The following is a 24,598-nucleotide window of genomic DNA, read 5'->3' on the forward strand; positions in this document are numbered from 1 at the left end:
GGTCCGATAAATTCCCTCAAATTTACAGCAAAATCAATTTCAAACCAAGTATAGTCTTCAGATGTCGAACTTTCTCTGTAGATTCCTCTCTGTCAACTTTGGCGTTCTGCTGCACAAATTTCATATGGACAGGTACCCTTCAGAGAGCTGTTTGGGGAGTAGTCTATTTGTTGGCGCTCATTGCTGTCCTCCCCGACTGTTCAAAACGCCCGGCTTCATACCTCCAAACATCGGATCATTTGATTGGTTTAATGTCATCCCAAACAGTAACATTCAAATTCAATTGGATTTTGGTATCTGGGACATAATTTAGTCTGATTTTCCGAACTTGAATTTATTTTGTTCGATGGCAACACAACTCCAGCTATTTGTTTCAACCAAGTGTTACATTTTTTACCTCGTTCAGGACACTGTGCTGTCAGTCAGCCCTTGTTAGCTTCCTCTCTCTCTCAAAGGTACAGTACACCTCTACATCTTGATAACAGAATTAAGATAAGAGTTTTTTTTTGATGAGGTGACCATGATGATAGATGAGGACAGTGCAGGAGGTGTTATCTCCATGGACTTCAACAAGACCTTCAACAAGGTAAAACATGTTAGATTAGCTAAGTCAGGTTCGATCACCTGGGATCCAGGGAGAGCTAGCCAAATAGATACAAAATTCACTAGATGGTAGAAGATGGAGGGTAGTGGGAGAGGCTTGTTTTTCAGACGAGAGGCGGTATGCTGCAAGGATCAGTGCTGGATCCACTGTTGTTCGTCATTTATTTAATTAATTTGGAGGAGAATATGTGAGGCACAGTTAGCAGGTTTGTGGGTGACATCAAAATTAGTGGTATAGTGGACAGTGAAGAAGGTTATCTAAGAGTACAACAGGATCTGGGCCAGTGGGCTGAGGCGGATGGAGTCTGATGCAAATAAATGCGAGGTGTTGAGTTTTGCTCAGACAAATCAGGGCAATATGGTAAGGCTGTGGGGAGTGTTGTCAAACAAAGAGACAGAGGAGTGCAGCTGTGTAGGACCATGAAAGTGGTGTCACAGGTAGATAGGGAGGTGAAAGAGGTGGTTAGCACCCTTGCCTTCAGCACTCAGAGCACTGAGTACAGGAGTTAGGATATCATGTTACTGCTATACAAAATATTGGTATGGCCACATTTAGAGTGTACTGTACAATTCTGATCACCCTACCACAGGAATGATGTTATTAAACCGGAAAGGGGGCAAAAAAGATTTTCAATGATGTCTCACAGTCTGCAAGGTTTGACTTATAAGGAAAGGCTAGTGTCACAAAGCTGGTCCTTTTTTACTAAAAGCTGTTCCTTTTCTCAAGGATACTGTGTTCTTGATTTTTTTCAGAGTGGTCATGAACAGGCCGGGCTCCAATTAGACTAGTTTGGTACAGAGATTAAACGGTATTGAAAGGCCTTTTTGTTTATATGTAAACAGATGAGACTTCAGGGCAAAGTGGCCATGTTTTAGAAATAACCTGAAAAATGGAAGGAGAGTGGTCAGCTCTCTAGCTAAGAAGTTCAGTCCAGAATTAGTTGGGAGTTCAGCAGTGGACTGTGTGAACAGGCTGTCTATCTTTCTGCCCTTCTAACTTCAACCTACTCTTTTTTTTAAACTGTGTTTTAAGGGGGTTTCCTTAGTGGAACTATTCTGTGTATTCGGAGCAGCACAATTAAATCTAGTTTGGATAGAAAGAGTTTTTTATTCCGTTCTGTGTGTTTCATTGTGTAATTTTGTGAATAAATTTTTGTCTGTTTTAAAACCTGGTAGGCAACCTTGCTAAATTAGTCCAGGTAATTTTCACTGTACACGTGCCAAAATAATTTGCAAAGTTATGGTCTGGCTGCCTGCTTAAGAATGTTTTGAGTGGTCTGGCCTAATCCATAACACTGGATAGGATGGCACTGTTTCTCTGTAGTGTAGGAGGCAGAGGGATGACCTTATAGAAATTTATAAAATCATGAGAAGCACAGATAAGGTGAATAGCCAAGGTTTTTTCCCTAGAGTAGCAGAGTCCAAAGCTAGATCAAAACAGGTTTAAGGTGAGAAGGGAAAGATTCAAAAGGAATATGAAAGGAAAGATTTTCCACAGAGACTGGGGCATATATGGAATGAGCTGACAAAGTGGTGAAGATGGGTACAATTACAACATGTAAAAGACACTGGGACAGGTACTTGGACAGGAAAGATTTAGAGGGATGTGGGCCAAATTTAGACAAATGAGACTAGTCCAGTTTAGGAAAAGTGGTCGGCATGGATAAGTTAGGCCGAATGATGTGTTCTGCGTTGTATACCACAATGACTCTATCTCTGTAAAGACAGAGAAATTAGTAGCTATTGGGATATCCATTGAGAGGGGTGTGTGTGCGCGTGTGCGTGCGTGTTGGGCCCCAATGCCGGGTTTCGATTTATCCCGTTCAAAAAAACCTTACAAACTATGAGCTCAACAAAAAAAAACCTCTTCCCCTCTGCACCAAACTCCCCGAACTATGTACTCATTAGGACTGTGTCGCATTCCAGATGTGATCTCTACTCCCTGACTGTGCAATGTTGACTGATGCTGTGGTGTGTATAGAATATTGCCACAGCAATGCTTTGCAACAACATCTCATCGTGCGGACTGTATAATGCAAGATGATGGAAACAGAAGCAGGGAAAAGTCTATTATTCCCTTAAAAGTCTAGCTCTCGGTCCTCCAACAGTTACGTTTCAATGGGCCAGTTACCACACTGGTGATCATGCACAAAATTAAGATACATAATTTATCTTGGGCTTATAAGCTAAGTGTTAATAAATCCAGGAAAACAATTTGATAAAACTTGGTTGGTCATCAGAAAGCTTATGGTCTTTATTAGCCTACAAATAAGTGTAATGCTTCATTTAGCCATGTTGACCAAACAGACTGTGGGAGCCTTGAATCTCAGTCAAATCCAAATTGACCAACTGTAGTTTTGTCATGATGATGGAAAGGGCCTACGGATCCTTAAAAGTGAAAAATTTGCTGGAATTCTTGTGATTCACTCTTCACTGAAATTGCACACATGGTTTCTAAATAATAACAATCTTGCTTTGCTGCAATGTTTTATTTGGTTAAAACTTTCTGACACATACTATCCTCTTAGACAGTGCAACCAAGTAAAATCTACCTGATTGCAACTTGCATAACAGTGCCAACCACCTTCAAGATGGCCAGAATTAAAATTACCTTGTTCATTTTGCTTTCTTCAACTATTTCCTTAGAGATATCCTGCAGAATATCAGGAGAGAGGATAAGGAGGATAATCTGCAACGGCCAGACTGCTGCTTTCCGTTTGGCATTTTCAGCAAAGCTATCCACAAGGTCAAAAAGCTTCTCCGAACAATCTTTCATGGAACGTGTTGGGGACATTACGGTAAGAGAGAGATAAAAAAAGTGCAAAAGATAAAAATGCATTAAAGTGATACCAACTGCGCTGGAAACAAATCTAATATGCCAGCTAGTTTGAGGTTTTTCATTACTGAATACACGAGAAAATGGTTCAACCGCAAATTCAACAATATTTCGGAATTTACTGAAAAGTAAACTATAATTGTTCAATGCAAGCATGTAAAAAAAAAAAACGTCTTGCAGAGTATTTGATAAAATAAACCAGACACTCCACAACTGTTCCACACCCATGGATTTAAAGCACCTGCTTAGGCCATCAGTAGGAAACGCTATCAATGCAAGAAACCACAAGCAACTCCAGGGGAATGTTAACAGTGAAGTAGAATTTTTTGGATGCACAAACAGATTCAGTCCCTTGAGTGCACTTCCCATCTGTGGCAATAATCGATGATCCAATAAAATGAACTAGCTTTGTGTCAGACACAGGCATTTTTGTTTTCTCTATAATGAAGTGAACAAATGGATCGTGAGCAAATTACGGACTCTAACTTGAACGTTTTTGTTGAATCCAACTGCTTGCAAGAGAGTAAACTATTTTCCTTCATTTTTATTAACTGGTTATCGAGCTGTCTGTGCACAATTGAACTGTGATACACATATCAACATCAAATCATTAGCCAAACAATTGCTCGCACATTATTGTAAAGCTGTATCCTGCATCAATTAATGGATTCTAAATTCAATCTATTGTGCGAAGCACTGAGATATTTCTACATAATTATCCACAATAACAATTTCTTACTTTTTAATTTGTGTTCTCTGGATGCATAAGATTCTGGCAAAACCACACACTCACTGCCCTGCCTGAGGTGGTGGTGGTTAGCTTTGTCTTTCAACTACTGCATTCCTTGTGTTGCTCAATGCAAGTATTGTGCATTTGTCTTTTGGTTACTTTTATTTTACCACTTGTTTACCCGGAGAACCACAAAAGACTAATTTCTCCAATCACTTACCATGTGATTTTATGGAAAAAAAATACTGAAATTGAAATCTCCCAAAACTATCCAGATTGTTATTGCAAATTCAAATTTAGAATTACAGGACTAATTCACAGAATAGGAGGGGATTACAAATCCATGTCAACAGTATGCAAGCAACAAAAGTTTCAACACTACAACATTTAACACTTCCCAGCAGATGCATAAACCATCTGTTGAAGCATTTAGTATTTAAGGCACTATCATTTTTCGGCATTGCTTACCTGCCAAATCAGGCTGGGGTCTCTGATACAGCACAGTAAACTCATCTGGATAATTTTCCACCCAATTCCAAAATGCCTAAGATATAAAGAATGTGATTAAATGCTGTAAGTTCTTCAACTTTAAACTAAATGAATTATAAATCACAAGTAGGATGTAGCATCTGAATCAGCAGACGACTATTTTCAAATATGGAAACTGCACTTGTAAAGATTACTGTAACTAAAGAAGTACATTCAAATGCAATTTTTAATATCTTAAGGTAGCAAGTGCTACCTTTTGAAAAACATGAAAATCTTTCACTGCACAAAGACCAACATCATCGATCGCACTTTTGGTAGAGCTGAAGGTAGTGTATTCCTAATGGTGTGCAGACAATTTACAACATGATAGGCACATTGCAGGTAAACTCATTGTAATACAAGAAATTACTCAGCTCAAAATCCAGCTATGGCTCATGGTCAAACACAACAGATGCATCGTTTAAATAAGGCTCAACTGTATCAATTGCTGTAACACTTTGTGAAGAATATTTAAATTAGAGGATGGCAAAGTGCATACATAAGGGGGATACATCAGATAGCAGGTACTGTTTTCAAGGAAATCTTAACAAGTAAAGACAATGACCAAAAAGGTAGCCATCCTTATTCTAGGAACTATAAAAGAACAAAATTTGCATTTATATGCTGTCATGCAAAGTGTCAAGACCCCCCCCCTACCTTTCTTACAGTAAATGAATTACTTTCTAAATGGTGCAGTCACTGTTGCAATACAGAAACCTAATATAAATAAGCCAGCTGTATTTTGCAAGTACCCACAAACTGCAATGTCCTCATGACCAGATAACCTGCTTTAGTAATGTTAATTAAGGAATAAAGAACATCCAAGCCATCAAGTATTTTCTTATGATAAGGTCTATTAAACTATCTGGTTTCAAGTGAATGCTAGGCTCCTCTCAAAGTCAATACCACCCCAACAGTGCAACACTCCTTCAGTATTGCACTTGAATCCAAATCCAGTAACGTTGTGTACTCAACTCAGAGCAAGAATCAGACCACAAAAGCCAACAGGCTACCTACTGACACACAGCTGAAGCCAGGGGCAACGTTTACTGCCATTACATTCAGCATTCAGCTTGAAACAAGTTCATTCAGTGCAGTGTTTACAATAAGCTGTCCAATCTGGTGTTGCACATCTGGTCACTGTTTTGAACAAATCATGCAAATATGGAGGGAGACAGTTTTGTACGCAGTGCTTCATGGGTTAGGCAATGGTACAAGGATCTCTCTACACTCAGGGAAAGAGTATCAAGTATTAGTTTCAGTACATGCAATATAGCCATGAAAGTAAAATCCAATGCAATTCCTAACAATCCATTCACTTGCCAAAACATGAACACTGTTCAGAAAACCATGTCTGAACCTTCTGAACTTTAATGAGGCAGTTTGTGCCTAAATCCTTCCAACTTGTTACAGAACCAAACAAACAAACAAAAAACATCTAGGATATCATCTCCGACCTCTTTCCCAACATTTGGGGGCTTGCGCCGCAACTGGGAGAGCCGTCCCACAGGGTAACCAAGCAGCATTCTGATTTTATCTACAACACTATTCCATGAGTAACTATGCCCCAGCCACAACCATCACCCCAACAAAAAGAACTGCAAATGCTCAAAATCTAAAACCAAAGCACACCGTTCAATGTTTGTGTACAGATTTGTATCTCGGATGCTGATTGTCATGGTTGTGGGTACGTTTTGCCGAGATGGAAAGTTGATTTGCAGATGTTTCATTGCCTGCCTGGGTGACATCTTTAGTGCTTTGGAGTATCCTGTGAAGCACTGCTGTACTCTCTCTTCTGGAATTCATTTGGTTCAGTTTCTGCTGCTTCCAGTTGTTCGTTGTAGTCGCTGGTATATTGGATCCAGGTCAATGTGTGGTATCCTCTGGCTGCCCCCTGTTTAGCTTGCCCTAGTCGAATATGTGGCCCCTGTCATCTGTATGTATGGCCACTGGGGACAGCTGGTCATGAATATAAATATAGACAAGGACGAAGCAAAGGTCTCATATGATGCAACAGCACTGCAACTGACAAAGCTCTAACCAGAGAGACAATAGCCAACCTCCTGAACAGGCAGAATAGATAGCACAACGGGGAACCTGTCAACAAGGACTGCATACTCTAACTAGTAGACGTGTGGTTGACGACAGTTCACATTGAACCACCAAATGTATGAACAGATCAATGGAACACCTTTGGGCTCACCCATATCCTGGCTCAAAGCAGAAGCAGTGATTCAAAGATTGGAACAAACAGCCTTCCCACAATCCAACTCAAACTCTGGATCAGATACGTAGACTACCCTTTTGTTGTCATTAAGAGAACAGAAATCAAGAACACACACCAGATCATCAACATCATACTCACAGATTTATGACAGGAGGAAGGCACCAATCAACTCCCACTCCTGGATGTGATGCCACAAAGAACACAGAACGGTGAATGCACCACAAAAGTGTATAGGAAAGTCACACACACCAATCAGCTCCTGAATTACAACAGCAACCACCCAAACACACACAAGAGAAGCTTCATTATGACCCTGTTCAAAAGGGCTACAACACACTGCTGCACTCCCAGCCTACAAAGGGAAGAACACCTCTATAGCTTTCGCCAAGAATAGATATCCCTGCAACTTCATCCGCAGATGCTTAACATACAAACAATGTGACGAGGACATGCCATGGCCTAACTCACTAGCCACACTACCTTACATAAGCAACGTCTCGGAACTGACAGTCAGACTTATCGAACCACTGAATGGATAAACCAACAGTCACGTTTAGATAACAACTCACGACAAAAAGAGACCCTAAAACTATCATGTGCAAGACTAATGTAATTTGCAAGATTCCATACAAAGACAGCACAAAACACTATATAGGACAAACAGACAGACAACTAGCAATCCACAGCCATGAACTCTAACTAGCCACTAAACACCATGACCAGGTGTCCCTCGTAGCCATATATACAGACAAAAGAGACCACAAATGCTGAAGAATGTGCGTGTGCAAATGCACATGTGAACAGAATACATGGCCTCGGGCCCAAGGAGAAGGAGAGAGGAAGAGAGAGAAAAAAATAAGAAAGAAAGTGAGAGAAAAAAAAGGAAGAAAGACTGGGAGAGAGGTAGACAAAGAAATTACTAATAAGCTAAGAGAGACAGGGTGCTGACAAGTGTAAATGTGTGAGCTATATGCTGGAAAGAACACAAAGGCAGGACGTATGGGTTTTATGAGATGTTCACTAATTAAAATTATTAAACTCAATGTAGACCCCTGAAGGTTGTTGGGCAGTGGTTTTCAACTGGTGTGTCAAGGTACCAAGGTGAGTGGTAGTGGGGACCTCAGCATTTAATTTGTGAATGACGCTTTTCCTCATTGTATGGGGACAAAGGTATGGTCCACTTCACAACATCTGATTGGCGAACAGTGCTATCACTCAATGTACAGGACCAGTGAGTCTGGTACTTTGGCCTGTGCTGGGCTGAGCCAGTCAGATCATGTGCAGCTGCAACTGTGGGTGTCACAACAGTGAGGAGCTGTGATCATGGTGAGTGCAGGAACTGCAGCATGCAGAGTGGCCCATTATTGGAACTGAGTACAGGGAAAGACAGGTTCGGCATACTGCCTCACCCAAGCCCTGCCCAGTGGAAGGCACTTGCTTCTACTAGCAACCAGGTTCTCTCTCCAGGACTGGGCCACATGTCAACCTTGGCAAGATGAGTGAGATTGATAATGGCTAGATGGATGGTTGGCAGGGAGGAGCCTCAATCACCCAATGCCTCCATTCCTGCTACAACATTATAAATGCAACTAAATGTGACTTGATGAGCAGTTTATTCAGCTGAAAAAGGTGGGTGTGCATGGAATTGTTTATCTCATTGAAGCAGGCCTTGATGCTAAGACGTTTGGGAGTCAATGCTGAGAAGTACCTCCAGCTTGCATTGAGCCGTGCCAAAGCACTCAGCAGGCCTCGGGAAATGAAACGCAGCCTGGGTGACCGCTTTGCAGAGCACTTGGGTTCTGTTTGTAAAAATGACCAGGAGCTTCCAGTCAGCTGTTAGTTCAACCTGCATGCTAAAATTTCTCTGAGTGTACAGGAGACAACATTATGAGCAATTAATTCAGTAGACTAGATTGAATGAAGTGTAATTAAATCACTACTTTGCCCAGAAGGTTTGTCTGGCGCACTGGATAGTATGGTGGAAAGAGGTTAACAGACATCTTCTGCAATTGCATGAGGTGGCTGAGAGATGCTGAGAGTTGAGGACCAGGGGTCCCAGACGGAACCGTGCCTTTGGAATGCCGACAAGGGAGGGGCGGGGAATGTGTGCCTAATGGTGACAATCCACTACAGGCATCAGAAATGATGGCTTATGATCCTTTGGATGTGGAGGCTGGGGGGGTGGATAGTGAGGATGGGAGACCACACTGCTCTGTGGAAGAGATGAGGGCAATGGGTAGGACATGGCTGAAGCCCCTGTCAACTACAGTGACACAGAATCCTTGGCTGAGGAAAAAAGGTCATGTATCTTTTGTCAGGGTTAAGCAATCACACAATCAATGGATCATAATTAAGTCTGCAGTTCTGCCACATCCAGTTGTGAACTGTGAACAATTCAGCAACAGTAAGCTGCAGCTCCTCAAACGTTCCTATTCCCAATGATGGGGGAGCCTAACATAACAGTCCAAAAGACAAAGCTGAACTAATTGCATCCACCTTCAATCAGAAGAAGTGTCAAGTTGATGATCCATCTTGGCCACCTCCTTTAGTCCCAGCATCACAAGTGCCAGCCTTAAGCAATTGGATTAACTCTTCACGGTATCAAGAAACAGTTGAAGACACTGGATATGACAAAGATTACAGATCCTCACAACATTCCTGCAACTGTACTAACGTTTTGTGCTCCAGAACTAGCTGTGCCCCAAGCCAAGCTATTATAGTACATCAACATTACTGACATCTACCCAGCAATGGGCACATCGCCCAGGTATGCACTCAAAGCAGGACAAAACCAACCCTACCAATTAATGCTGAATCAATCAATCAATCAATCAGCCTCTTCTTAATCATTAAGAAAGCTGAAGTCTTTGACAGTGCTATCAAGCAGCACATGTTCAATAATGATAAGTTCACTACAGCTCAGTTTGGGTTTCATCAAGGCTGTTCAGCTCCTTGAATAAAAACCAAGAGGACTGCACATGCTGGAAATCAAACAAAAACAAAAGTTCCTCAAAAAGCTATGCAGGCCTGGCAGCATCTGTGGAGAGAAATAAGAGTTAGCATTGCAGGTCTAGTGACCCTTCCTCAGCCCCTTCTCATTACAGCCTTGATCCAAGCATGGACAAACGGTCTGATCTGAAGTAATTAGGAAGCCCAATAAACAATGGCTGAGCCAGCAAAGCGCAAATATGAACAAATTTTGAAGAGAACAAAATTATACATTTGATCAATGCAACCTGAAAATGAAATGGGGCTTGTGAAGACAGGAACACCAAAGTTTGTTCAATAAATATTTTTCATGTATCATTTGTCTAAAGTATTGTCAAATTTTCCATTACAAAGAATCAGTGATCTATCAAACAAGCTGCTAGCACTTGCTGGAAGCACAAATAGCTGCAGATATCCCAAAGAAACCAGATAAATCACTTCACTGTCTGATATCACAGTAGTCAAAGGGTAGGTGGAGTCTGTGTCAGGTAATGTGTTCCACATTCAATATAACCCTGTTATTGGGCAGTAGTGTCTGAGCAATTTCAATCAAAGGTGATTTACCATTTCCTCTGGTAAATGGAATTATTCACATTTAATTTCTCCAAGGACCAAGATATATTTTAAACTTTATTTTTTGCTTCTTCCAGGAGATTACAAGGCTCTTGGTGGGTTATGAACACTACGGATTGAAATGCTCGGTTTGATCATGACTGTGTGGTCAGCTTCAAATGAAACAGATGGCCTGTTCATTTATTTTGCATGTTCATTTATTTTGCATGTTCATTTGTACCAACCCCATGCCAACCAATGAAAACAGGTGACCTTGCTTATAATGCTTACAGGATCAAATTCGCATGCAAACTACAATAGTCCAGATCTAGTAATCTCAAAAATTTTAAATTTTTTTCCCTATCATCTAATATTGTCTTGCACGAAGAACAGCAACACTAGATTTCAAATCAAGTTGAATTTAAGCAATTCAAACTTGAAAAACAAGTATTTTATTTGAGTTGAAAGTATTTCTGAATGTCTTAGTGACTGGGCGCAAACTTCACAAGGTTTAAACTAAATTTATCATAACACAATTCAGTGAAAGATGCATGGATTCAGGAGTAAACAAATGCCGTGCTGCCCACTGAACAACCAATCAGCATATCTCTGCATCCAAACTGACCAAAGATGAAAGTATTAAAATGACAAAGTTTCACTTACCTTTTCAAGACTGCTTATGACTGCTAATTGAGCTGCCTTTTTCAGTGATTTGAATTTAAATACCGTCTCTGCATGAAAAAAAGGCTTCATTAGTTTTTTTCCTGTCCTTGGGCCATTTGTAACTAATGCCAGAAAAAAAATGATGTTACAGATAGCTGGGAAACAGAATGAACAGTAAAATCATGCACTAGTTCTGATTAAGTCTAAGGACTACATGTGCGTCCTATATTCAGAGTTCTAAATTATTAAACAGTATTTGATTTTGAATGTTTCCCTCTCCCAGCATTCTGTCTCCTTTGCTCCTGTTTTAACCAAAAGTATGGTATCTTACTTATGTTCTCAGTCACGTCTTTTTAAGGATTATCATCTTCAGGGAAGCACCTAAATTGATTCATTTACCAACTGGTGCACAAAGTTGTCCTTCCTTAGCATCTCAAATAATAGTGAGTTTTGGGTTATAAAAAGCAGGCCATAGCACTCGTGCTTCATCTGGAGGCTCACTAATGATGTTACCTAGTATGATGACGAAATGTCTCAAACTGAACCTTCCAACTCAGCGAACAAACCCACATCCAGAGTCTCAAATAATGTCAGAGCAAGAACAACTCAAAATTGATATGAACTTCCAACCTTTGAAACAATACCATCTGCACCATCACACTACTGCAATGCCATCTTTCATTTATTTGAAAAAGACAGTGTAAAACATTGATGACTGACATATAAGAACAGAACTTAGACACAGCACACGTACTCAGACCCAATATTACCTATAGATCAAGCTGATAACAAATTCAACTTATATTTCCGTGTTACACAGCTCAACCACAATTCTAAACTTCGGTTCCTTGTTTCTGTCCTTAACAGATCTGTTCACTGCCTAATCAAGTAAGTTTTCTGAAATTGAGCTAAGTAGACTCTTTAAAATTACTTCAAGTGGTTTATGAGCACTGATACATGAACACATCTGTTATATTTTTTAAGCAAGCAAGCATAAAAATCACTTGATCATTGATATTCATATTTCTGTGTGGACCCTAAATTTGTGTATTGAAGAAAATCATTTCAAGGGGGAGGGTGCTAGTTGTTATATTACTATATTCAAAACTTAAGCATTCTTGCACAAAACAAAAGCTGTCTCCCCACTAAAATAGACCCATACAAATCATCCTATTAACATGACCTTTCATTCCCCTTTTTTTCTACATTCATATCATTATGTCTGCAAAATTAAATTAATTATGATGTTGATAATTAGTAAATTGCTAAGCAGCACAAACTTGTCTCACTATTGTCACTCGAGAAAGCGAATATGATTTCATCTGCATGCTGAGAATAGACAAGTGGGACAGCAATGACAACGTTCTGATTCCTAACTTACAACCAGTGACAATCTTCTTTCATGTGTAAAGGACTGCCTTCATCATTCCAGAAATCAAAATCCAAACACTTGCAAAAAAAACCTCACCTATCTCTCCACCTTACACAAAGTGAGTTTTCCAAGTCCTCTCTGACACACATATCTTAGTTCTCACCTAGTTTTTGTAACTCATCACGTTCTATTAATATCAACTTAAAGTTTTCACATCCTCATGAATTTGGGTCACATTCTCCAATGAGACATGGAGTGGGCACTCAGCAAAATCCTTGCCACCATCTTTCAGTCATTGTACTTAAAGGGTTGTGGAATAATCATCTAAATTTTTCTACATCTGATTCTGCCTTCAAAATATCACGCATTTGCTCATGTCTTTGCTTCCTCTCCCACTCATGTTAACTGAATATCAATAATGGAAATTTGGATTCATTTTCACAATTTGAAGTCATTGAAGAGTAAAGAGAATAGTTCTGCTTCACACCAAAAAGTTAATAAAAACTTACAGACACCCAAATCTACCTTACCTTGCAACAATCGCTTGAGTCTTGCACAATCCACATTGATGTGCTGTATCAACTCAATGTCGTTGACATCTGTACTGTCTTCTGAACACATAGCCAATTCTTGCAACCTACAAGTGAATGGTAATTTGTTATTGAGTCAATGAGCTGAAAGAAGTTGTGAATGATTAAGAAGCTAAATCAGCAAACTTATTTGCTCAAACATAGGAACCATACACCAAGTCAGAAACTCATCCAACATCTCTTGGAGATTGACAATAGCCCCATAATCAACTTAACAGAATGTTTTGGAAACCTTACCTTATCAGTAGCATCCCTAGTTTTGGGCCAGAAAGCCCAAGGTCAAGTCTCAACTGCTCCAGAGGAGTATCATGGCATGAAAGTTGCCACCCAGGTAAATAGTGTGGTGAGGAAGGCATATGGCGTACTGGCTTTTATTGGTAGAGGAATTGAGTTCCGGAGTCCTGAGGTCATGATGCAGTTGTATAAGACTCTGGTGCGGCCGCATCTGGAATATTGTGTGCAGTTTTGGTCGCCATACTATAGGAAGGATGTGGAGGCACTGGAACGGGTGCAGAGGAGGTTTACCAGGATGTTGCCTGGTATGGAAGGAAGATCGTATGAGGAAAGACTGAGACACTTGGGGCTGTTTTCATTAGAGAAAAGAAGGTTTAGGGGTGACTTGATTGAGGTGTACAAGATGATTAGGGGGTTAGATAGGGTTGACAGTGTGAACCTTTTCCCGCGTATGGAGTCGGGTATTACAAGGGGGCATAGCTTTAAATTAAGGGGGGGTAGATATAGGACTGAAGTTAGGGGTAGGTTCTTCACTCAGCGAGTCGTAAGTTCATGGAATGCCCTGCCAGTAGCAGTGGTGGACTCTCCCTCTTTATGGGCATTTAAGCGGGCATTGGATAGGTATATGGAGGATAGTGGGTTAGTATAGGTTAGGTGGGCTTGGATCGGTGCAACATCGAGGGCCAAAGGGCCTGTACTGCGCTGTATTCTTCTATGTTCTATGTCTGAACAGTTTTATTAAAGTAACCTACAGCTTATGTAATGGGATTCTTGAGGTGCAGTCATAGTGCCTCGACTTCTCAACCAGAAAGCCCAGGTTCAATTCCCACTGGCTGCAGAAGTGTGTAGCAGCATCTCTGAATAGGCTGAATTAAAATATTTTAGCAGGTTTTGGAATTGGGGCTATTTCAGGTTTCTTCATGATTTTGTCTCTAACAAACTTATAAACATGGTCCACTGACAGAATGAACAAAATTAACTGACTGCAAGTATTTATTTTATTCATAGGGTAACAGATATTTGGGGAAAATGTGAAACCTGATAAAAACAAGTTGACTGTGTAGATTATTAAATTCTCATTCAAGTACAATAGCTCAAATCTAGCAACCCCTCAAGGTTGAGGATTTCACATTAACCAAATGTAGGCATCTAGAGTTTTCTGTCACCAACATGGTCAACACGATCACAAGATATCAAATCAATTAAACCAAAGACTTGCCATCGTGAAAAGTGAAGTCATAAAATGATATCGAAAGGAAACAGACCTTTGGGTCCAACTCATCCATGCCAACCAGACATCCCAATCTAGTCTCATTTGCCAGCATTTGCCCATATCTCTCTCAACCCTTCCTGCTCACATACCCATCAAATGTCTTTTAAATGTTTCTAATCATACCCACCTCCATCACTTCCTTTGGCAGCTCATTCCATACACGTACCACCCTCTGCATGGAAACAGTTAGCCCTCAGGTCACTTTTAAAATGCTCCCCATCTCACCTTAAACGTATGCCCTCTACTTTTGGATACTCCTACCATAGGAAAAAGACACTGGCTATTCGCCCCATCCATGCCCTTCGTGATTTTATAAACCTCTATAAAAAGTCACACCTCAGCTTCCGATATCTCCAAGGTCTTGGTCTATTCAGCCTCTCCCTATAGCTCAATGTGCCACCCCCTCCCCAAAAGCTCTGGCACACCCTTGTAAATCTTTTCTGCACCTTCAAGTTGAACACTCTTCCCATAGAAGGGCAACCAGAATGGTACACAGTATTCTAGAAGTGGTCTCACCAACATCCTGAACAGCTGCAACATGACATCTCAATTTCGATACTCAACATTTTGACTAATGAAGGCAAGCATACCAAATTCTTCACCACCCTCTCTACCTGTGAGGATGTGCATAGGGTATGTGCAGGTAGGGAAAAAGACTTAAGTTTTGGAGTTTTGGGAAACAAGAGATTCAGCTGAGCATGACTCAGATCAGATAAGAACTTACAGTTAACAATGGGGTGCTGGAGGCAAGGGTAATGGGTTAACAAGGTGGAAATCTAGATTCATTATATAGAGCCATTTAGCAATATTGGAAGCATTCAGTATGTGAAGTCAGTTAAAAAGGGGAAAAGTATTCACTATGTGAAGCCAGTTATTCACTGTGCAACAGCAAATGGCTTAATCTTTACTATTGATGCTTGCTGATTATCACAGTCACCCAATCAATGTATATGTTGCCTTACGTGGATGCTCCTCCCTGTAAAATGACTATCTTATTCATTAGGAAATTGCTGTTTGAGAGAAGACCGAGCACTCGTGTCTGCGCACATGAGTGATCATTCTCTCTCCCTCCATGGCCCAGAATAAAGATGGAGGAGGTAAAGTCATATCGTGTCTCTGAGCGTTTTGCTTCAACTGAGGGGGGAAATGGGATAACAACATTGGCGCAGTTGACAGGATCCAAACGAATACTTATGACCATACGGTGTCAGCGGCTGCCCAGAACATCAGTGTCTCGAGGTGGATGAGCCCACAAAGGTAAGATTTTAAATCTTGGTCCCTCTAGATATTCCTGTGTGTCGGAAACGGTCCCCTCATTCAATCGCACTCTATTCGAACGGTAGTTAGTTGAGTTGAGAGACACAGTTTCGCAAGCATGTTGACAAACAGAGGTTAGAGTCCTCTGCACTATATTAAGGGGGTGTGTAATTGAGGTCACCCAATCAATATGTATGTCGCCTTATCTAGATACTTCTCTCTGCACATGACCATATAACTCAAAGAAACTGCTGTGCGAGAGAAGACCATGAACTCATGTGCCTGTGCACACAGGCGATTGTTCTCTGTCCCTCCAGGGCCCGGAATAAAGACGAAGGAGCTAAAACTATACTGTGTCTCTGAGCATTTTGCCTTGACTGAGGAAGGAACAGGACGAGATGCAGAATGCTGAAATTCTGTAGTGGTCTTTCCCTTATCCGCATTCACATGTTTTTAAGGTTTTGCAGTCACTGAATTGTGCTCCTCTCTGTAGCACTCGAAGATGAATCATGCCACTGTGAAACAGACAATGTGTGTTCTTTGATCTCACTTCACCTGACGAAGGCATTTGTTGAAAGGTTTATAGTTTCAAATAAACCTGGTGTTGTGAGATTTCTGACTTTTTCTATCAGATGTTAAGCTGCTAATCACAGCTGGGAAGAAACTAGAACTAAAGTAAGATATCTCAAAAAGATCCAAAGCAATACCAATTGAATCAGCTCCAATTATTTTGGCTGGTTTTTAAAAAGTCTCCCATATTATTTTGCAGTTTTCTTAGTTGCCTTTCAGTTGCAGGTCAGAAATCATAACTGTACTAAGATTCAAACAAGGAAAATCAAGTCAACAAAGACCCAAAATTCTCACCAGAAGTGTCCTGCCCACCACCCTACCTACATGAACAAAGCAGTGATTGTGGACTGCAGTATGTAGAGAATTAAGCAGAAGTTCAAATAGCCACAATGGTGAAGAACAAAATGTGTATTAAGAATGCACAGCAAAAGTGATGTTGCACCCATAAAGCAACCTGCAACAAATGCATATTTTGAGAACTAAAGCGGAAGAACGACAAAGAATCATTTTAATCATGTCAAGAATCTCAAATGGGACTTCACCCACAAACTGATTCCAAGGAAATGAATGCAAGCAATTGAGTTCATCAATGTGAAAAATAAACTTCTACTGCACACAGCAGAAATTCAATGCATCAATTTCACTTATCACATGCACAGATCGAGAAGAGAGCATCCTTTTGACATTCCATAGAGGTGACAAAGCAGAATGGGAGATAGAAAGAAATATGCCAAAATGAAAAACCTTCGTTACAACAGAAAATGGCGTTAAAGAGAATTCATACACCACATTTCAACTACGAAAAGAACCACTAACCACAAGCACTCATACCATTTTGCAAAGGTAAAGTCTTCGTAAACCAGCAGCACCATATCCTACCTTCGCAAAGACGACAACATTTATTAAAACAAACAAGCTTTATAGATGTGAACTGCATGAAACATGATACAAGGATTGTACTCAAAATGCAATCTCATCCACTTGTGAGAATGTACTCAGACATTCCAAGCATCCCACACCTGCTGTAACAAGGCTTAAAATATGTCAAACAGGAAGATGGGAGGTTAAGAGGTCAATGTTTCTGCCAGGAGCCTGACCAAACTTGGAGATTTGCATTGTGGAAAGATGCAGGATTGACCCAATACATTCCTCAGCTCTGAAATTAAGCAAACTTGACCAGAATTTCAAAACAAAACTCAGGGGACTGTTTAAATGACTGCCAAATGGAGCAGAAATCGTTTTCAGGATAGCTTGCCCAATAATTAAAATGCAACTTTGACTCAAAGACAGTAAGAGATAGATAAAGAAATTTATTTTTCAAAGTCCATGTTTTACTGCTGGTGTTCATTCCTCTGGAGGTGAAACACCACACAAGATTCAGGTGATTCTCTCAAAATTGTGCTTCCAAGGCTCATTGCAGCAGTGTAGACAGTAAACGCAAACCAGAGGCTTGCTGATTTGTTGACTATCCATGATCACTAACAGTACAAACTCATTGCTCATTTTACAGCAAACCGAACCTAACACTCAATTCTTGTTATTCATTATCTGCCTATGCCATTGAAACAATACCACTGACAAGAAAGCATCTACACCAAGCCATTGCAATTCAACACTTTCACTAAGTAATAACAGGGGGAATTGGTTATGCCGTACTTTTAGGTCCACAAAGCTGCATATTCAATAAAGGTTCAGTAATGAGAAAAAAATACACTATCCCATGAGTGATGCCAATAAGATAACTTCTGAGCATAAATCATAAATCAGTCTCATGAGGGCGATAGTTATGATTTCACTGCTTCCCTAACTATTCGCAAACACTTGCATTCAGTTTCAATTGACAAAGGATACACCTGAAGAAACAAATTGAAACTGCGTGGGCATTAAAAATTTCAAATTTCTTTGAATGTTATGCCTCCACTAGGAGATAGCAAAATTAAACTATTAAAATGATTTTTAAATATTTAATAATCAGCATTACATAAAGAATCAAAGTAACAAAAAATAAGCATTATATTATAAATAATAGTTGAAAATCACCAAAATGATGGAAGATCCTTGGTAAGGCCACACCCTACGTTATAAATTCTACAGATTCACAACCCTTTGAGAGAAGTAATTCCTCATGAGTATTAAATCTGCTTCCCAGGTCCGAAAACTGTGACCTCTTGTTCTAGACTGTTCCACATGAAGAAACATAGTCTCTATCTAATTTGTCAATCCCCTTTAGCATCATTTTATATACCTCAATTCCTCTCATTCTTCTAAACTGCAGAGTATAGACCCCAACTGCTCACTCTCTCAAGACAAATCCCTCTTTCTGGAATCAATCTAGTGAACTGCCTCCAAATCAATTTCATCCTTCCAAGTAAGTAGGACAAAATTATATGCAATACTCCAGGTGTGGTCTCACTAATGCTTTAATACAGGTGCAGCAACACTCCTCTACTTTAATACTCTATTGATTTAGCAATAAGTAAAATTTAATTTGACTTCATTATTTGCTGTACCTGCATACAGTTTTTTCTGCGATTCATGCATGAGTACACCCAGATCTCTCTGCACTGAAGCACTCTGAAGTTGCTTATCATTTAGATAATAAGTAACCTTTCTGACCTACTGTCCAAAATGAATAACCTCATGTTTATCCACATTAAACTTAATGTGCCAAATTTTGGCCAATTCACCAAACCTACCTACATCCATTGATAAATTGCTTAATTTTTAAATTGCAACATATTCTCCCACCAACTGTAGTGTTATCTGCAAATCTGGCTATTGTACCTGTTATCCCTACACCCAAGTAATTGGTTTAAATTGCAACCAGTTGGGGTCCAGCAACCAAATTGCGTGGCACCCCACTAGTTACGTGTTGACAACCAGGAAAAGACACATTTATCCAGATTCCCTGCACTCTTTTCATTAGCCAATCCTCGATCCAAGCTACTAAATTACCCTAACTTCATGTGATCTTTCCTTGTGTATTAACCTTTGTGCAGCATTTTACCATACACCTTTTGGAAGTCCAGTTATACTATCTTCGTAGGATCTCCATTATCCACATTGCTTTTTGCATCTGCAAAGAAATCTAGCAAATTAGTCAAACATGATTTACCCATCGCAACCATCCTGACCGTGAAGGATTGCATGTTAACTTTCCAAATGTCCTGGTATTACTTTCTTAATAATGGATTCTAAATTTCCCAACAACTTCTATTAAAGTGATTGGTCTATAGTTTCCTCATTTCAACTTCCCTCTCTTTTTGAATAAAGGCACTGGATTAGTGTTTTTCCAATCCACTACAACCTTTCCAACATCCAGGGAAATTTTGGACTTGTATAACTAATGGGTCCACTACCTCTCCTGCCAATTCTATTAAGACCTGAGGACATAGGCTATCAGACTGTGGGACATGTCTGCCTTCAATCCCAATAGTTTGTTCAATTCAATGGCATGGCATTCCATGGTTCTCCAGCTTCAAAAAATGTTCTGAATTTTAACTGCTACTGACTTCAATTTGATAAATATTTTTGCGACAGTTAAAAATAAACATACTACAAGTCAGATTTCCCATCTGGCACCGAACATGAACATCAAGGAGGTAAATATTAAGATGATCACAGTGGCCAAAACAATCAAATTTGGCAACAATTTCATGACATAAAGACAATAATAAAATCATTCACACAACAGAAATTTTAACCCAAGACTTTTGGTTTTTCTTAAGTCATGGACAACAATAGCAAAGTTTTGGACATTAAAGTGAACCACTAAGAGAGAAGTCATCCTTGGGCCAGAGCATGCATATTGAGCTATGTTTTCACATGATTTGGAGATGCCGGTGTTGGACCGGGGTGTACAAAGTTAAAAATCACACAACACTAAGTTATAGTCCAACAGGTTTATTTGGAAGCACTACCTTTTGGAGTGCCACTCCATCAGGTTGTTGACGTGCTGGAGCGCCGCTCCGAAAGCTTGTGCTTCCAATTAAACCTGTTGGACTATAACCTGATGTTGTGTGATTTTTAAACTATGTTTTCACAATAATTCTACAGCAATTACTTGTTTTCTGGTACTTTATTAAACAAACTTTGCAACACCTTTGACTAAGAAAATGTGCTGCCCTCTGAACCACAGCTGACACTTGTCTACCATTCATAATACAAAAATCATACAGCGCAAAACAAATATTTCATGTCTCAAGTACTGCTGCATATCTTTTCACCTGATTTGGTAAATCCTGTTTCTTTATCTACATTAAACACAGAATCAAATAACTCAATACAAAGAATCCCAATAAATTTTACAACGCACTAAACTAGAGACGAGCTAAATTCTTGCAGCCCTGTCACTCCACTAAAGATCAACTAACCAGTAAAAATCTAGGATTTTTACAATTCTTTAATGGGATATTGATGTTACTGGCCAGCATTTGTTGTTCGTCTGAGCATTAAAGCACCCATAAATGGCTTACTTGGCAACTTCGACACGGCAGTTAACTGCTGTAGGTCTGGAGTCATGTGTAGGCGAAAGTGAATTGGATGCACTTTTAATGACAATCACAGATTGTTTCATGATCATTACTGAAAATAGCTTTCAATTCCAATTTTATTAATTGAATTTAAATTCCACCAACTGCCACAGTGAGATCTGAACCTAATTCCCAGATTATTAGCCTAAGCACCTAGATTTCTAGCCCAATACCATGACCACTACCCAATGTCTCCTCTTGATCAATCCATTTTGGTGACTTTTTAATTCCATCATTCCACATACAAAGTGCAACATTTCTCAACTCAACTACCAGAGAAGTTACTCTTTATTATTAAAAGGAGCAATTTTTAACTCTCATCAACATGGCTTCATGTTTACACACAGCAACAGTCAATCACAGAACTAACGGAAGATGCAGAGCCATTTCTGACAGAGGTTAGGTAAGATTCCCAGGTTTAAGCTAAGGCAACCACAGCACCAATAAAGATCACCAAGTGAGTTCAGTCAATATAAAAATAAGTTTGTTCATCAGAAATTAACTGCATACGTCATACTTATACAGTAATTATTAGAACCTGAACCTAAGTAGATCACACTGACCTAGTGGAGACTCGACTGAAGACAGCATTGAAATTATTGCAGCTCAAGGAGAAGAGAACTCCAGAAGCAGAATTGCGGAGCTGTGCTACAAGCTGGTTTCCTTCACGGGACATGTGGATGAATTGACAAATTTCCGGGAGTAGCTGTTTTACAAGCATTGTCTCATCAAGCCGCATCGTATCCTTAGGTTGCTATAAACCAATGGGAGATCAACAGTTAAAAGCCAATGAATATCACAAATGTACATGTTGTGAATCTGTTCATAGTAATTAGGAACAATAGTGTGTTCTTGGGAGTGAGACATGAAGCCAGCTAAATTGTATTATTAAACAAACAGCCCAATACTAGAAAGGTGCCGAGAGATTTAATACCAATTAACACATCTCTGGGGCAGGTGGGACTTGAACCCAAACCTTCTGACCTAGAGGTAGAGACACCAACCAGTACATCAGAAGACCCTATGGCTCAAATAAATGCTGCCTTTGTGAACTAATCAATCCAAATAATTTTCAGTTTATTAGCATTTAAGAGCTCAGGTTTTAATATGTTTGTTTCATTTCCTCTTGCTTTCACCCATTAAACTAAAACCGTGATACAACATACTGCAAAACAAATTCTAAAATTAAATCCATTATACACTGACAAGTTTTGGAACAGGAATACAAACAATTGATAAACGCTTTCACCTTCCTTGACAGCACCAATTTCTAATTAACCAAAAATTTAGCTAGATGTATGGCAAAGCCAAATGAAACTTGACACTTTGCCAAGAAAGAAAGGGCCACAATATTTTTCTTGTTGGGTCTTGGTACTGCACTGACACGGCACTCCTAATCCTTTTCCGTTTAAAAATCTTAATGATATAAAATTGCAATGTGTTTTGTGCAGTCAAGTAGGATCAGAATAGGAGTATGCATCTTCATGTGTTCAAATTTGGTTTTGCTGATCATATGTCCAGTTACAAAGGAAGTGAAACACTTTAATAACAAAAAGCCTTCAAGACACACAATAGTTCTCCAATGTCAAAATTCTCATGCTCAGAATCTCTGAATAACCTTACTCCTCACCTCTTATTACCACCTCTAACCTTAAAACACTGACCCAAACGTACTCCACTGCTTTTCGGTACCCAATTCAGTACACCACCAGAAGCATCAGTGCCGATATCCTACTCTGAAGTCAACTACTTCAAATTTAGTTCCCTTTAATATTTTACTACTTTAAAAGGGTACTTACATAAATGCAACATATTGTGCAGAGTTGCAAGGGCAAAAGATTTTCAGCACCCAAGAGTCAAATAAAACGACTACTTATTTTGTTTGTATTCTATGGCTCTTGGAGAACATCTAAGACATTATGACACCCAAACAAAAGTTAGTGAGCTAACTGAAAAAAAATTACTTTGTTCTCTTTTTACATTGGACAGCAGTAGGCCATTCAGCCAGATCATTGATGATCTGTGGCTTAACTCCATATACCTGACACTGGCCCATATCCCTTCGTACCTCTGCTCAACAAAAAATTACTTATTTCAGATTCAAAATTAACAAATGATCCAGTGTCCACTGCCATTTGTGACAGAGCTCCAAACAGCTACCACCATGTGTAGAACTACTTCCTAACTGCTTCCTGAAAAGGTTTGCACTAACTCTCAGACTATATCTCAGAGTTCTAAAATCCCAAATTAGGTGTAGTTTATCTTTATCTACCTTGTCTTTTCCTGTTAATATCTTGAAGTCTTCAATCAGACAACCCCTTAATCATCTAAATTCTATAGAAATCAGACCTAATTTGTCTACTCTTTCCTCATAATTTAATCCCTGAAGTCCAGCTATCATGCTTGTAAACCGACGTTGTACTCCCTCAAAGACAAATAGATCCTTTTTCAGGAGTGATACCTAATTAACTGATCACAGTACTCCAAGTGGAGTCTAACAAAGTTTTATGTAACTGCAGCCCAAATTCTGCATCCTAGTACTCTAGTCCCCTAGATATGAAAGCCAGTATTCCATTAGCTTTCTTGATTATTTTCTGCACCAGCTCATGAAATTTTAAAGATCTGTGCATCTGAAACCTCAAGTCTCTTTGGACATTCATTCTGTTTAACTTTATACCACCTATAAAGAATCCCAATTGATCGTTTTTCAGTCCAAAACAGATAACCTCACACTTGCTTACATTGAACGCCATCTGCCAGAGTTTTGTCTTATCACTTAGCATAAAATTATGCAGGGATAATGATAGGCTATCAATTACACAGTTTACAATGTTGCCTAAAATCAGGCATGGACAACATTTAAGTCATTATGCTAGTGCTACCACATATTATAGACAAAGACAGTTCAGCAGAGCAGTATGATATCAATTCGCCCTCGGTAATTGATCATGTGGCAAATGCCAATTTTCATCTGTGTCATTTATTTAGATTGGGCCCCAAAGGATTTACTGACATCTTTCTTGGGGAAAAAAATGGGCAAAATATATTTATCCTTAAAATTGATATTCAACTTCACTCTAAAACTAAGTGAAAGTCTGCACCTTTTATGAGGTATTTGGAGATTGTTAGCCAGTTCAGTTAAAAACTCTTTCAAAGCATCCATGTCATCCAATCAACCTCAGAACAAGTGAAAAAAACCAAAGAACTGGAAATCAGAATCAAAAACAGAAATTTCTGGAAAAACTCAGCACGTCTGGCAGCACCTGTGGAGAGAAAGCAGACTTCACACTCAAGGTCAAGTGACCCTTCTTCAGAACAGATAATAGCTAGGAAAAGATTGGTATATATACTGAAGATGGTGTTTTGGGGAAGCGGGGAGGGAAATATAAATAAATAATAGGTGGACTGGAGCCCAGAGAGCAACAGTTGGGCAGACAAAGCAATGGGTAAAAGTCAGCCTTGGGGTATCCTTCCTCGACATCTGCTTCCAGGATAAGCTCGCCACCAATATCCACTACAAAACTACTAACTCCCACACAGTCACCAGGACTGTACATCCTCAAACCCTGCTTCCTGGAAAGACTCCATCCATTATCCCAGTTTCTCCATCTCCATCACAATTGTTCTTATGATGCCAACTATG

The 24,598-nt window shown here is 39.6% G+C and overlaps 1 protein-coding gene across 8 annotated transcripts in view; it reads right to left on the reverse strand.

The window, feature by feature from the left end:
• Nucleotides 1–24,598, reverse strand: part of nf1a (neurofibromin 1a) — a 334,390-nt gene that overhangs the window by 259,875 nt on the left and 49,917 nt on the right. For all 8 annotated transcript variants that reach the window (XM_043718254.2, XM_043718251.2, XM_087977264.1 and 5 more), the window contains 5 exons: nucleotides 21,519–21,709; nucleotides 13,030–13,136; nucleotides 11,128–11,195; nucleotides 4,638–4,713; nucleotides 3,215–3,372 (listed from right to left, as the gene is read on the reverse strand). In XM_043718254.2, the coding sequence (XP_043574189.1) occupies nucleotides 3,215–3,372; nucleotides 4,638–4,713; nucleotides 11,128–11,195; nucleotides 13,030–13,136; nucleotides 21,519–21,709 (600 nt within the window). The remainder of the gene's footprint in view (nucleotides 1–3,214; nucleotides 3,373–4,637; nucleotides 4,714–11,127; nucleotides 11,196–13,029; nucleotides 13,137–21,518; nucleotides 21,710–24,598) is intronic.

The sequence above is a fragment of the Chiloscyllium plagiosum genome, unplaced genomic scaffold, assembly GCF_037043375.1.
Source record: "Chiloscyllium plagiosum isolate Xiang-an unplaced genomic scaffold, Cpla_swu_hap1 HiC_scaffold_31, whole genome shotgun sequence".
NCBI classification, from domain to species: Eukaryota; Metazoa; Chordata; class Chondrichthyes; order Orectolobiformes; family Hemiscylliidae; genus Chiloscyllium; species Chiloscyllium plagiosum.